This window comes from Epinephelus lanceolatus, chromosome 3, assembly GCF_041903045.1.
Source record: "Epinephelus lanceolatus isolate andai-2023 chromosome 3, ASM4190304v1, whole genome shotgun sequence".
NCBI classification, from domain to species: domain Eukaryota; kingdom Metazoa; phylum Chordata; class Actinopteri; order Perciformes; family Serranidae; genus Epinephelus; species Epinephelus lanceolatus.
The window spans coordinates 34374888-34390963 of NC_135736.1; the positions used below are offsets into that span (position 1 = coordinate 34374888).

Sequence of the window (16076 nt, forward strand, 5' to 3'; positions counted from 1 at the left end):
GCAAGGGAGGCCCGGCCTGGGTGGTGATCACTCTTCATTTTAGAGCCTGTGATGTTTTTATGTTTTCTCAGTGGCCTGGGTGGACACTAGAGTGGGTATAGCCAAAGCACATCAATTATCAAGCACAGAAATCACTATTTGAGTACCAAAGCAGTGGACAAATGATAGCTGTGGGCATGACTTGCAGTGAGAGAAAGGGCGGCAGAGGGGGAGATAAAGTGAATAGGATGACAGAAGAGGCAATAGCCCCTGGAAAAAAAAAAAAAATCAATACACTTTGACCGTGATTGTTCTCATTGCAATCAGTCATTAGTTTAAAAAGCTGTCTGGCTGCTTTGGAGTGCCTCCTTTTCATGCTCTGCATTACTGCTTGTTCAAAAATCAGATTGAGACGGCAAGCAGGAAGAGAGGTGAGACACTCAGCACTCAGCGAGGATGAGGTTACCTGCTGGAGGGAAGCGTGGCTCAATTTGGTTCGATCCAAAGATTCCACAGTGCAATATTTTGCAAGCTCACATGAAGAAATACTATTAAAAGGAGATAAGCTCTCGAGGGCCTCAGCACAGAAGTGAGACTGTATGCATGCATGCTGAAAGATAGTCCATGTCTACAGATACAGGACATATTTTTGCACGAGCAAGTCCGTTTTGCTTCTACATGTTCTAGTTTAAATTTAATACGGATAAAGCCCTTGAGAGGAACCAGATGCAATTCTATGTGATACTTAAGCAACACCTCATCTGGATAATAAAGCGTTCATGCTCAACTTATTGTCAGAACGTCTACAGCCCTGCTAGCAGCTCTGTGAGGAGCTCTGTGAGGCTGTACTTCGGCACAGGGGTGCTTTGAGCTAAATGCTAGTGTTGGCCTGCAAACATTCTTATAGTAGCAGGGTTTACATGTTTAGCAGGTACGATATTAACCATGGTCATTATCTAAGTTAAGCATATTAGCATGCTGACATTAGAGAATCAGCAATTCTCACACAGCACAACTGAGACTGTTGTGAATGTCTTTAGTGTTGTAGGTATTTGGTGATTAATCAAAGTATTGAACAAATTAAATTTTGACGCGATGATGACATTAGATGATGGTTAAGGGGTCATTAAAGCTAATGCAATCCATTCTTTGGAAAAATTATACGCCAAATTTCATTGAAACCCATCCAAATGCTGCTGGTGGTGCGACAAGATAATTTACTGTGTGGGGACCATGAGTGTTGGGACAAAATGTCATGGGTATTCATCACAGAGCTGTTGAGATATTTCAGTGGTGGACCAACTACATATCAGAGGGGCTGTCATTGTCATGGGAACCATGATTGAATGTATCAAATTTGATTTGTGCCAGTCAACCATGGCTGTATGTTAACATCTTCAATTTAATTTGATAATTGGGACCTTTAAACTGCTGTTGGTGCTATGTGAGAGGTGACAGCAAGTCAAAAGGATGTGATGCTTTAAATATCATATCATGGCAAATGTCATGGCAATACATCCAAACATTGTTGAGTTATTTCACTCAAAAACCCCCCAAAATATTGACCTCACGTCGACATGAAAGGAAAACTCAAAGGATCACCAAAGCCAGTAAACCCTCTTTAACACTGGACAAAAAAAATCCACCAATGCTCACTAACACCGGCTCCAGCTCTGATCTGCTTTGGCCAGCAAGATGGAAATACAACACCTGGGTGGACACACTAATCATAGCCACTTTTTCAGTGCAATAGAATGAAGCACCGCCACAAAATGCTGTCCGTCTCAGTCCGAGCAGCGCTTGAACATCGTTCCAAATTTAGTCGGCAGTTTAAAAGACAGACTGAATAAATGACAGATATAAAAAAAAAGGTACCCACTGTAACATTTTCACTGGTCTCTGCACTGCTTTCTACTGTTTATTAACCTGTTTTCCAGCCCATTTGTAATGACAAACATGACACACCAGATGGGAGGAAGAAAACAAAACAGAAAGGCATACACGTCTATTGCAGCTGTGTACATGGCTCTGGTCTACTGGCAATTGGATAAGGAGTCTATAGCCTGCTAATAATGGATTTTCCCATGGTTAAAAAACCCTGATGCACTGATTTTGGTGGAATAGGGATGTCAGATTCATCCTCTGGGGATCCATGACTGTCTGCACCAAATTTCATAACAATTTATCAAATCACTGTGACATATTTCAGTCTGGATCCAAAGTGGTGAATAGTGAGGAATAGTTTTTATTTTTTGAAGTGTGGTTGTATGTGGTACTTATTCATAGTCAGTGTATTATCTACAGTCAATGTGTATCTGCAAGCCCCCAGTTTGGAGATGTGGCATGAGCACCGTCATGGAAGCTAGGCAATGTACTGCTGTAGATGGGGGGTAGCGGCATATCGTACAGTAACATAAAAAAGACCCACCTGTGTGATAAGTGTACACTATATTGAGAATATTTTAACCAATTCACCTTTCCGTCAGAAAGCCAATAATGGCTTCAGTTCCCCATCTACACTATCTTCAAAGCCACCAGACTTCATTGACAAAAACTAATTATGGCTTGCTGAGCATGAGACCTGCTGGTCTACCACTGCCTTTGTTAGTTTGTGTTATTGTGTGGCTTTGGTGAATTCAAACCAAACCAACCCTAAACACCAAAGTCACACAATAACACAAACTAAATGATCGAGACAGCGGTAGGCCAGCAGCTCCTGTGTTCAGCTATGTTAAATTACCGTTTTTCTCAGTGGAGTCTGGCACTATAACAGCTCCACTTCCCCATGGAAAAGGGCTGTCTAACAGCAAGGTAAAGTGGTGAAAATACTGTAAATACAGCATACGCTTTTCAGGTGGGACTTTTTCAAGGTGACTAAAATACATGTTGTTGCTGCAGCTTATCCAGAGCAGTACATTGCTTGACTTCTGTGTCAGACTCTAGCCTGCAACTCCAAACTGGGGGCAAGCTGACTGACATCTACTGTATGTTCTACATTGACTATGGATAAGTACCTCATACAACCCCACTTCAAATGATCCAAACTATCCCTTTAAGCCATGCTGTGAGCATTGCTACAAAGATGTATTACAAATTATAAGCCGGCATGATGCCCCCTCCATGCACGCTGTACTGTATAACACCACCTCTGATCTTGAATTACTTAAACCTATACTAGCGCTTCCTCTAGCCTAAGTATTCATAAAAGTCTAGTATTAGTTGTGATCCAGATTGTAAAACAGAGTGAAAAGTGTGGTTTGGAAACATTGACAATTATAAAGCAGCAGCCTACATTGTAAGAAAAGCACTCAAGGATGCAAGAAAATGACTAAATTGCAGTGCATAAGTTGTAGCAGTTGAAAGGATTGCATTTTACTGGGATTGTACCTTGTAGAATTTCATGTCACAAGTAAAATGACTGATTGATTTACCATGCATCAGTTAGATGAGAAGGTATTTTGGTGCCTATGAGGAAGCAATAAGGAGATGATAGCTTGATAGCTTGCATTAACAGTGGAGGCAAAGCTATGGGGGAGTATAAACATTGTAAAGTGCATGAGTCTGAGCTGAGAAACGTTAAGGGAATGTGATAGACAGAGTGGAATGAAATAACCTCCATCACTGAATGTGCATTCAGGACCAGCAGGCACCAAAATGAGCCTATAGGTGAAGAGTCATGACTTGATAGATTCAGCAACAGGGCCACACGACACAGCACCTCAGTTAAATGGACCTTGACTTTAATTGTAAGTTGTTCCCTCTCTCATCTCCTATTTTATTGCTGGGGAGTTGTTTACTATGTTGAAAAGCCATCAGTTGTGGACTGGCCCCTGTCTCAAGCAAGAGTTCTCAACCATAGCAAAATAGAGGGAAAATAACCCTTCCTGTCACCACTTGGACGATATATCTGTCTGGAAATGAACTGTGTGTCAGCGCCGGTCTCATAAACAGATCTACAGTCCTTTCACATGGGTAGTGGCTGATATCAAACTCCAGCAGGATAATGTGAAAAGATGAAAGCAAACAAAAGTGACACATCAGCCACTATCCACAAGTGTAATGTAATAAAAAAGCACTATGAGACTGTGACCATTTTCACCTTCTGTTCAATTTAATACTTCACTTCAGTGGAGACTCTTTAAGGATGGTTACATATTGTAATCCTAGTTCCTATGATCACTGGTAGAGAGTGTTGAGGGTAACTTGTAAATGTGTAATGTGTAACATGCAGCCAAGTTGCCACAAGAAAATGTTGGCATAATACATTTCTGCAAACGTGGTTATATTACATTTGTACGTTTCATATGTGTCACATCAGCATTTCGAAAGTGATGTAGTACATGACTTGACTTTGCCATCGGAAGGTGGAGGTGATGGTGGTTAGTGTATCACCTAGGCATTTGAGACCAGCAAACAACAAAATCTGTTGTTTTTTAGTTGTTAGTTGTTTAGTTATTGCTGCGTCTTTAAAGGGCCAGTGTGTAATATTTGGCATGGTTTATTGTCAATCTGAATCTGAATCTGAATATTCTACCCATTAGTATGTTTATATAAGTGTATAATCGCTATAAAATAAAATTTGTTTGGTTTTCGTAGCCTTATAATTATGCTTTTATACATATATATATATATATATATATATATATATATATATATATATATATATATATATATATATATATATATATATATCTATAGCAAGGGCCTTGCTTTAGAGAGGTCGCCATCTTGCGCCGCCATGTATGTAAGGCAGCCCGAGCGGACAATCCAGCCAGCCAGAGAACGCGTTTCACGTGTATAAATAAACCAACGAAGACAGCGGAAGGAAGGAAGAAGGAAGAGGAAACAGCAGAGAGTGTTAGTAGTTCGTCGATAGAGAGTAGTGAAAAGTTTATAAGTATATCTCCCCAACGATGATAGCACCGAATCCCATTCTGTGCAGCAAAAAGGGAGCGGAGGAGTCAGCCTCTCTTCTCGCCCACTCAGCATCCAGCACATGGAGTTCCTCATCTGTATGCTCCGGCTCAAACAGGTATGGCTCTGGATCTGTGTCCGCTACAAGAAACTCTTCAAAATCGCGTTCAAAGTCGCCCATTCAAGCTACTATAGTCCGGAGATATTGCTAGGCTAAATAAACAGCTGAGTTTTGTTTACAGGCTATGCTGTCAGTCAGTGTGTGGGCTGGAGATTGGTGGAGCAGAGTTTGGGACGGAGTCTTTTACGTGCTACCCCCTGGAGTGTTACCGGAGTTTTTGGAGTGCTCAAATAAACGGGCCTTTTTCCCGAATGCTCCTCTGGTCTCCTGCTCGTGAGTGATTCGTTACAATATCGTAACATGGTTTAGATTTCTAAATAAATATTCACCTCGTCGCTAGATAGACCTACTCCTGAAAAACTCAAGTCTGCCGCTGCGCAAGGCTTTTTGTCCCTACGAGGCCATCGTCAATTACCCGACGGGAAGGGTGAGCGAGTGAACCTGCAATATAGAATTTGACCACTGATGTCACTGTTTTCAACGGTTTTCAACCCATTTTACACACTAGCCCTTTAAGTGACTTTTTAGCCACCAAATGTGGATGTTTTTTAGCGACAAGTTGCTGTGTTTCCACAGAGGATTGTGCCACATAAAGTGGTTCGTTTTTACAGAGACATCACTGCATGTCCTGCTCGGATGGTGCCGCCAAAAGTGGCAACAGCAATACCATCGAGTGCACCTGTGGAGAGGCTCTTTAGCCTGGGCCACATTGTGCTGACACAAATATGCAACAGGTTGTCTGACAAATGATTTGAGAGACCCATCCTCATGACGTATCACCACTGCTTTAGTGATTACGTCAAATAAGCTGGACTAGTCTGATAAAGCCATGGTTTGGTGAGCAAACGACTCAAGTGAGTTTGATTGAATGTATTTGGCTCGCTAAATGCAGTTCATGTGACATTTTAAATTTTAAGTCGGTTATCATCTAATGGTGTTAGGAGAGCTAGTCTCACATATTTATTAAGGCCGACTGATATATTATTTTGAGGTAACCAATATTTGTACTATGAGGTGTTAGGAAGGCCAACCTCTTTTACATTGCTTTATTTATTGATATAATTTAATTTTAGGCAGTCATAGCCTACTGCCAGTACCATCTTAATTGTGCTGATATGTGGGCATATTTAAAGTTTAACATTACATTAACATTATATTATTGTTAACTTAGAATTATATGACAGTGCATCACAGACGATGTTGTAGAGTAACACAACAGTAATATAATGAGTAGTGTACCCAATTACTTTCTACTCACAGCAATTAAGTCAAGTATTGCATTATTTATGTACAGTACAGGCCAAAAGTTTGGACACACCTTCTCATTCAATGCGTTTTCTTTATTTTCATGACTATTTACATTGTAGATTCTCACTGAAGGCATCAAAACTATGAATGAACACGTGGAGTTATGTACTTAACAAAAAAAGGTGAAATAACTGAAAACATGTTTTATATTCTAGTTTCTTCAAAATATCCACCCTTTGCTCTGATTACTGCTTTGCACACTCTTGGCATTCTCTCCATGAGCTTCAAGAGGTAGTCACCTGAAATGGTTTTCCAACAGTCTTGAAGAAGTTCCCAGAGGTGTTTAGCACTTGTTGGCCCCTTTGCCTTCACTCTGCGGTCCAGCTCACCCCAAACCATCTCGATTGGGTTCAGGTCCGGTGACTGTGGAGGCCAGGTCATCTGCCGCAGCACTCCATCACTCTCCTTCTTGGTCAAATAGCCCTTACACAGCCTGGAGGTGTGTTTGGGGTCATTGTCCTGTTGAAAAATAAATGATGGTCCAACTAAACGCAAACCGGATGGGATGGCATGTCGCTGCAGGATGCTGTGGTAGCCATGCTGGTTCAGTGTGCCTTCAATTTTGAATAAATCCCCAACAGTGTCACCAGCAAAACACCCCCACACCATCACACCTCCTCCTCCATGCTTCACAGTGGGAACCAGGCATGTGGAATCCATCCGTTCACCTTTTCTGCGTCTCACAAAGACACGGCGGTTGGAACCAAAGATCTCAAATTTGGACTCATCAGACCAAAGCACAGATTTCCACTGGTCTAATGTCCATTCCTTGTGTTTCTTGGCCCAAACAAATCTCTTCTGCTTGTTGCCTCTCCTTAGCAGTGGTTTGCTAGCAGCTATTTGACCATGAAGGCCTGATTGGCGCAGTCTCCTCTTAACAGTTGTTCTAGAGATGGGTCTGCTGCTAGAACTCTGTGTGGCATTCATCTGGTCTCTGATCTGAGCTGCTGTTAACTTGCGATTTCTGAGGCTGGTGACTCGGATGAACTTATCTTCAGAAGCAGAGGTGACTCTTGGTCTTCCTTTCCTGGGTCGGTCCTCATGTGTGCCAGTTTCGTTGTAGCGCTTGATGGTTTTTGCGACTCCACTTGGGGACACATTTAAAGTTTTTGCAATTTTCCGGATTGACTGACCTTCATTTCTTAAAGTAATGATGGCCACTGGTTTTTCTTTAGTTAGCTGATTGGTTCTTGCCATAATATGAATTTTAACAGTTGTCCAATAGGGCTGTCGGCTGTGTATTAACCTGACTTCTGCACAACACAACTGATGGTCCCAACCCCATTGATAAAGCAAGAAATTCCACTAATTAACCCTGATAAGGCACACCTGTGAAGTGGAAACCATTTCAGGTGGCTACCTCTTGAAGCTCATGGAGAGAATGCCAAGAGTGTGCAAAGCAGTAATCAGAGCAAAGGGTGGCTATTTTGAAGAAACTAGAATATAAAACATGTTTTCAGTTATTTCACCTTTTTTTGTTAAGTACATAACTCCACATGTGTTCATTCATAGTTTTGATGCCTTCAGTGAGAATCTACAATGTAAATTGTCATGAAAATAAAGAAAACGCGTTGAATGAGAAGGTGTGTCCAAACTTTTGGCCTGTACTGTATATAAGTAAAGAGTAATGCGTTTTGCATTGCTTGTTTTGAGTAATAATCCCAACACTGCTGGTAGAGCCCTCTAATGTGTACTGTGGCACTGACATTCTTCATGCACATGCTTAGCCAACCCATATGCATGAAGAAAATTACTCCTGCACACTGTCTAACTTGCAAAAATAATTATTTTATCGCTGCTGCAACGTTTCATTCATCCATCTGATGAAGGTCTAGTCACCGAAAATGTCTTTTCTGCAAGTTTTGTTCTTCTCGTCCCTCTCCTACGCACCTGTTTGAAAATAGATGTGTGAAGTATTCCTTCATTTTGACTAGCCAAATGCACCAATTTAAGTACACTGGGGTTCTCCCTAGTAAAGCAGCAATTGTTCTTATCCACTAATCAACAAGCTATGTGTGAGGTGAAAAACTGACTAAAGTCAGAATCAAGATAATTGTTTTCTATCATTTTGAATCAATTCCAAAATTCAAATTTTTGGTTCATTACCATTTCTCTCCCCAGATAAGCTATACTGATACAACAGAAAAGAGAGAAGTCTGTGCTGCGAACAGTCAAACAGTCAAGTGTAGGTGATGTAATGGAGGAGAAAAGTAGTTTAACCAGACAGTTATTTTTAGACGCTTGACATGACTCACTATATGCAGTGTTAAGGAGCATTCTTTCCAAGCTGTTACTGCAGTGCATTGTTCGCCAATACAGGAAGTACTTACTCATACTCCATTTGCACAGCATGAATTAATAAGTAAATAATAATATGTTTTTGGTATTTAATTAGAGGATAGGTTCACAGTTTCTTTAGTCTGCTTTAAAACTGTAGTCAGTAGTCGTCCTCATGAACAACTGGTTCGTCTTACTGTAATTATTTCTCCTTTTCAAACCGGCCCTGAAGAGATCAGTTCTTAAATCAATTTCAGTCTAAGTGATGGGGAACTAAATCGACAGTCCTTTTTCTGTGTAAAAATACATTCCAAAGTTTAAACGAAGATCTTTGTGTCATTGTCACTTCATTGCACCTCAGCGAGGACAGGCTGTCTGGGGAAATCTGTGCTAAAAAGAGTGTAACATTCAAGAATATATACTTGTCAAATTGTTGAAGCCTCATATTAACATTTTAACATGGAAGGAGGACTGTGGATTTTGGTGCACTATGAAGGAATCTCTTAAGAACCAGTAGGAAGGATTCCAGCAGGCAAAACCTGTTTTGGTGTTCATATGGGGATTTTTCTAGTGTTTGCAGACTTTAAAAAAAAGGGAACTTATTCTTACAATACTCTACTGCAAGGAGTTACTGGTTGACATAATCATTCCTCTTCTCCAAATTGGTCATAAAAAGTTTTTTAGAGGATGATTTCAATGTCAGAGATGGGAGTCATCAGCCAAAGTTAATATAAGGCTATATATTCCAAAGTTGTTTCCCTGGATAGTGTTTCCTCACTAAGATGTGGTCCAGGTACAGTAACACAGAGAGTAAAATGTAAAATGTGTCCCCAAAATTGTGGGAGATCTCTTTATGGCCAGTACGGAAAAAGGAAAAACAGCAACTCATAACTTGAAATGTGCAAATGTGCATATGCAACCCAATCACAAGAAAAAATGTTGGTATTGTACATTTCTGCAAACCCTGGATACATTACATTTGCACGTTATTATGTAGTGGATACATTTAAACTTTTCATATCAACAAAACTGTGGTTGTTGTATGGTTAGGTTTAGGCAAAAAGTCAGGTTGGTTATGGTTAGGTAAAGATTATGCTTTGATTTAAAACAGCCGCTTTTAGGAGCACAATCCCGGCAGGAAAAGCAGTGATTTTTTTGGTTAAAAACAACCACTTTTCATGCCACTACATTGGCAGAAAATGCAGCAATATTTCTGTAAAAAGACAACAGCTTTTCATTGCACTATCTGCACTGATGGTTCACTACAAAACATCTATGTTTGGAGTCTAAAGGGCCACTGTAAAAGCACTGACTGGTGGCTACAAAACATCCAAGTTTGGAGCCTGAAAAGCAACTGGAAAAACATAAAACACCAAAACATCCTGGAACCAGTACATTGATTGCAGTAAGATCCCAAGTTAGACGATACATTTTGGGCACATGCACATAATTTTATCCACACACTAAAAGAGTTTAAGTGTGACTCGATTAGTTGATTGATTAGTAAAGTACACAAGCCTTTAATGGCTTCCAAATGCATCGATAACCGGGGTGATTAATTTAAAAGAGTGGCATTTACATCCTCAGTCAAGTTTAAGCATAAACAAATCCAGTGTGTCTACAGGGCTGCTAACATTGATTCATTCTACTTGTAAATAATTTAGCAGAAACTTGTTACTTCTGGTGTTAGTGGAGCAATATATTTAAAGTATAAGTAGAAAACTACAAGTCTTATTTTACTTTATGTGACATCATAGTCCAGGAAAACGGAAGTCAATCGGCTTGAAAGCATGGACCTGAGTCTGGGTTATCCAAGTTATTCATGAGATCCCCCTCACCTGTTTAAATATTCCTCCAAATGTGCCCACCTGCAGCTCTAATACTAAATATGTTGGTAAGATGGCCAAGAGCGCAGCACAACCAAATGTAGTCCGCTATTCATGAGCTGTGAATTGTGAGATGAGAAGCACTTAACAATGATGGGTGAGCTTCCCACACACACTGAGAGCACTTGCACCTCTCCTATGTTCAAGTGCACTACCACACACGCAGACGCACGCATTAGACACCGTGACAGGTATCGTCACTCAAAGGTCTCTCTCAAGCCCCCGTGCTTGAAGTTCTGAGATCATTTTATTGGTCATTTGAAATTAGAGAATCAGTGCTCATGAAGCCATCTTGGCTGAGAAGGAAAGCAAAGGCGTCTTCACACCTGTCTGAAGATGAATCACAAGGTAGCCCAAGGGCATTCTCTTGCCGCACCAATGAGTATTGGGCAGCAAAGGTAATAGGGGCATAGGAAATAATTGAGAAATAGCAGGGTGGGAAAGACAATAGGAGATAAAAAGACAGAAAGGAAAGGAGTTGAAGACAGACGGAAGGATGGAAGGAAGAGAGAGGGAGGGACAGAGAAAATGAAAATCACTCACTTGGAGCAGAGCCTTCTTAATTACTCTCCCCACATCCTGTCTCCACTCGGGTATGTCAGGGTTGAACTCGTCCAGATTAGGGGAGAAAGATAAAAGTAGAGATTTGAAGAATTCTGTCGAAGAGAGTCAGGGGAGAATCAGCCATTAATTCACTCGGATCCGGGGGCATTATTCTCAGGGAGCCGTGCCAACTGTCATTTTGTTCAAGTTGAGTTTCAGGTAGTTAACACTTGATGAAAAGAAGAGGGTTTCTCATATCCCCTGCACTTCCCTTTGGCTAAATGTACCAGATGCACTTCTAGATAATTAGAAAATGTCACAGCTTTATGCCAACCCATCCACTGGTAATAAATCATTGCATTTTACAGATACTTGCTGCCGGATTACTTCATTTCAAATGAAGACATATTCTTTAGAGATTCTAACAGTAATGTGATATATTTTCCTCAAGTAGGAGCAATTTCATTTCAAAAACATTTTACACACGGCAGTCAGAATATGACAGTATAACAAATGATATAGTCTGCAAGATTTAACTACTTTCCATGAAACTGCAATTTTTTTTAAACACATTGAAAACTAAAGAGATGCCAGCAGCACAACAGACTCCTTCACAATACTGACCTTTGACTGCTATGGTCTTGGTATCTTGCAGTATGGTGTTGGATGCAGCCACTTGGACTGTGATGGTGTGCATGCCGTCGGTGGGGAAGATGTGTGAGATACTCCCATCCAGTGTTATCACGGGCTGCAAGCGCAAAAGGTACAGGTGCTAAATAATGTCACCCTTCTCAAGCATGTGGAGCAAGCTTCATTCACCAGGCATTTTCTGCTATTTTGCCTTCATCAGGGTGGTGTCTGAGGTTGACTCCGGTTTCCTTGTATTTAGTCCATCCATCAGTGGTGTGATTTATAGATGATCAAAAACAGGGATGTGTTTGAGAGTAATATGGAGTTTGGTTCAAGTAGGGGTGTGTTAGGGTCAACTGTCAGCCCTTTTTACTCAAGTATCCCGTGAGAGAGCTGCAGTTTAGACCCTTAATTTTGCCACCTTTGCTTTTTTACACAGAAACAAACAATTCAGGCATAATACTGCCTCAGTGTGTGGTTTTAGATAGCATGCCAGAGTTCCTGAAGCAAAAGAGGCATGACAGGTGTGACATGTAACAACATCTATCTCTTGTGTGATGTATAACATATGTGTCGGCATCGCTTTGTAAACAATAACGATGGAATAACATGGCAGTAACAATCATTTACCATCCCTCTCATACGGCAGTTGATCTCGTCCCCTGCTCAGATGGTAAGAATTTCACGGATAATATTGTCCTGCGATTTGCAGATATTTTCAGCCACTGTTCTTCTTCTTTGAGTTAGCTGCTAACTGCTTCTGGCTGCTTTTTAAATCTCCTAATGGAGGGTCACACACATTACTCGTCATCAAAATGTCAAACCAGTCCAGTCCTGGTGGATGTCCCTTTTACACAGATGCAGATTCAGTGCTGTTACTACCTTCCTTAAAGGCGAGACAACTTTCTCCCCCAGTTCTACAATTAATTTTAATCTTTTATGACAAAATAGTGAGGTGGAATAACAGTGTGATATTCTTGTGGCTGTAGATTGACTTCAAAATTAGTTAGGGTTTCCCATAAGTATGAGGGAAGAAATAAATTTGAAAATACAGCTTTTTAGACATGCTAGCAGTATAGCTATTGAGATGGCAGTGTCGGTCTGTCAGTCCATCACTTTGGTCCAGACTGAGATATCTCAACAACTATTAATTGGATTGCCATGAATATATAGACATGTACAGACAATTATGTTACAATAGGATGAAGCCCACTGACTAATCCCCTAAATGTCCCTGTAGCATCACAAAGAAAAGATTTGCAGTGAGCTGTTCTCCTGACTTAACAAAAGTAATGCACCAAAACTTAAATATAAACCATGTAATGCTGAGTCAGTAAGTTGAGTATAACCCATACTGGTGTCGTTGGTGGATGGGTCAAACAACACAGGACTTTTCCCCATGAGATAGGTGTTCAGAACTGTGTGAAATCAGGTGAACTTTGAGTTATGTTAAGGTATGATGTCACCATGTTTCTAGCCTACATAGCTTTACATTAAGTAGGTAACGTCATTTGTGAGGTGCTAAATCAATAGATATCATACGTACTGTTGTATAAGATAGGTTGAGGATGCAGGTGAAGGTGGAAAGCAGCTGCTTGTGGTGGTGTAAGGTAGTGTAGGGTCAGAAGTAGCAGTAACCCATGGCAGCAGCCACAGTGGCACCTGCTTGTTGTTTTAAAGCACCTTTGTTCTTGATGATAAGGTCATCAGAAAAATGAGCTTGAAAGAGTGTTGTGATGTTTTAGTCACAGGACTGACTGAAGCAAACTGGATGCAACCTTAGACATCCTGACAAAGGCAAGATAACAGATGTTTGTTGAATACCCACACTGGTCTGTTCTTCGCTGTGTGTATGTCCTTAAAGATAAATGCACTTCAGTAGAACATTCTGTCTTCATGTCAAGGTGGTGTTTTACCAGGTGTAATTACTTGATGGTAATGGTAAGCTTTTACAGTGTATGGACTTCAGTTACAACATGCAGAAGGAGGCACAGAGAGGACACACAGAAAAACTGAAATGTGTATGACTGAGACTGGTCCCGGGAGAATTACCTCAGTATTGTTGCCTAGCCACCAGAAGTAAGTCACAGTACGTGAGTGGCTGGGTAAGACCACTGCTGTGATGTTCACCTCCTTGTTCTTTATGACCACGAAGGGAGCGAGAAGCTGGACATGCTCCACTGGACCTAAGAAAGAAACACCACAGAGGAGCTCATATTATGCCTGGCTTCTTCTAATGAGGCACTCTTGAGAGTGTGCTTTTCATTCAAATTAAAAAAAAGGCCGAAAGGCAAGATCACAAATCCTATCAGTAAGTACATCGGGTGTGAAGCTTGTTTCACGGAGGGAAATATTCCAAACACCATCATGTTTACATGACAGTTTAGTGTGCTGAGGTTTTTTCTCGCGGTCCAAAGACCTGCACCTCAGGTTAAATGATAAATAGTCCAAAGGTGTGAGTGTGACTGTGCTTGTCTGTGTGATAAACTGCAGACCTGTCCCTCGGTTCTTGCATCTCGTCTAGTGCATTCTGGAATAGGATTCAGACCCTATACAATGAACAGAATAAGTACATAAGAAAATGTAAAATCTGTCACACTGACATCATTTTCAGTCGACTCTGAAGCCATGATAGCATTCATTAGGATCGAAGAGGTCTCATTTCTTTGAGTTGACTTAATACAACCTGTACGGCTATGTCAATCTCATCCACACATCTCCCCAGTACTGTCGGCCCTTTTCTATACGTTCTCATGCTAGTTATCTAACTAGCTCTTCAAAAAGATGAGGTTGACACACTTATTTCCACCAAAGTCGAATGTTTCTCCAAATAGCCATCAGTGGCCACAAAACCAGACATATATGCACATTTCATTATGTTAAATTGATAATCAGCTATTTTGCATCCTACCATCACTACACCGCAAAGTATGTATATATTGTACACTGTATGTTCACTGGAATATTTGAACGAATGAGATGTGGGTAACTAAGAGGCCTGAAACCAGGCTACACACACTCTTTTTGTGCTTTAAGTCTTTGTTGAGTTTTTCAATTCTGGCCGTGGCCATGATCTTTCCCTTTCGTGCGTTGAGTTGCTGAGTGAAAAACATGAACATGATAATCTTTCTTTAGCAGAATGGGCATTTTACTCTTTTTTGACATTTTCCAAGCAGATAAAAAATGGAAAACAACTTAAAGATGGTTGTCAGAGAATGTTTTGCAAATTGAATTGAATTCAACTAAATTTTATCTATATTGTCCAGTATCACAAATCACAATTTGCCTCAGTGGGCTTCACAACATAGGAGATGTCCTGCTCATGGATCTTCAGAGTGGACAAAGAAAAACCTTCCCTGAAAAAAACCTTTAACTTTATACATTAGGTTGAAACATTTTGATCCTTTGCTCATTGTTCAGCGAAGGCCCAGTGTGCAGGATTTAGGGGGATGCATATCAGTAGTGGCTGGTGTAATTTTCTCCGGGGGGGGGCTATACCAAACTCAAACCAAACAGCATGTAATTGTGATGTCTGACTGATCAGGTCCAAGCTCTTTCACTTTGAGCTTCTCCTGCAATGTGCTCCTCTCAAATGGTGTTGTTTTTAAAGACTTCACCGTATTTGCTTTCTCCATCTCCATCTTGTTCTCCGTCGCCAACTCCCACTCAAACTCAAACCTGTCACTCTGCACTTTATGACAGACGGCTGTGACGCCATCCCACTGGCTATTGGATGGGACGTAAATCAGCTGCATTCAGCTTTGGGCACAGGAGAACTGTGCCCCAACAGCTCCTATCACTTGTACTGAAGAAGAACGAACTGCGCATATACATCTTACGAGAGTCTATGGGCAAAGATTCTTGCGCCCCAGAGAGGAAACACATGACCAATTAGTAACTTTAGACAACGTAGAACATTTTTAATCTACATTTTTATTGCAGATGATACATGTTACTCACTAACTATATCATATTTATCTTGCTCATCTGAAATTTTTTTATGCAGAGTATTTTTATTTTACTTTTCAAATGTGGGGAGTGGTGGGGTGGCACCCTAGTGCCCTCTATTGACCAGCCGCCACTGATGTATTGGCAGAAATGGAATATAATATAATATGTATGTTTTCTTTCTGTCTATATTAACCTTAAGAAAATTATGAGACGTTTATATCTACATACGGAGCAGGTCCTCGTCCACGGAGACCGCCATGTTTCTACAGTAGCCCAGAACCGACAAATTAAACCCTGCCTTTAGATAGCGCTATTTGCATTTTCGCATCAGCCATTGTAGTTAACAGCCCACCTGGGATGTGAAATAGCTTTATTCAGTGTTTTTACTGGTTTAAATCACTGGGTCTGTTTTTTTTCATAGAGGAAGGGTCCTCTGAGATAATTCAGCTACCGGTAAAAACGTCCTA

The 16076-nt window shown here is 40.8% G+C and overlaps 1 protein-coding gene across 1 annotated transcript in view; it reads right to left on the reverse strand.

The window, feature by feature from the left end:
• sorcs3a (sortilin related VPS10 domain containing receptor 3a) overlaps positions 1-16076 on the reverse strand; it is a 324139-nt gene that overhangs the window by 20675 nt on the left and 287388 nt on the right. The window contains exons 20-22 of the mRNA XM_033623946.2: positions 13711-13844; positions 11653-11776; positions 11029-11141 (exon numbers count right to left, since the gene is read on the reverse strand). Of these exons, the coding sequence (XP_033479837.2) occupies positions 11029-11141; positions 11653-11776; positions 13711-13844 (371 nt within the window). The remainder of the gene's footprint in view (positions 1-11028; positions 11142-11652; positions 11777-13710; positions 13845-16076) is intronic.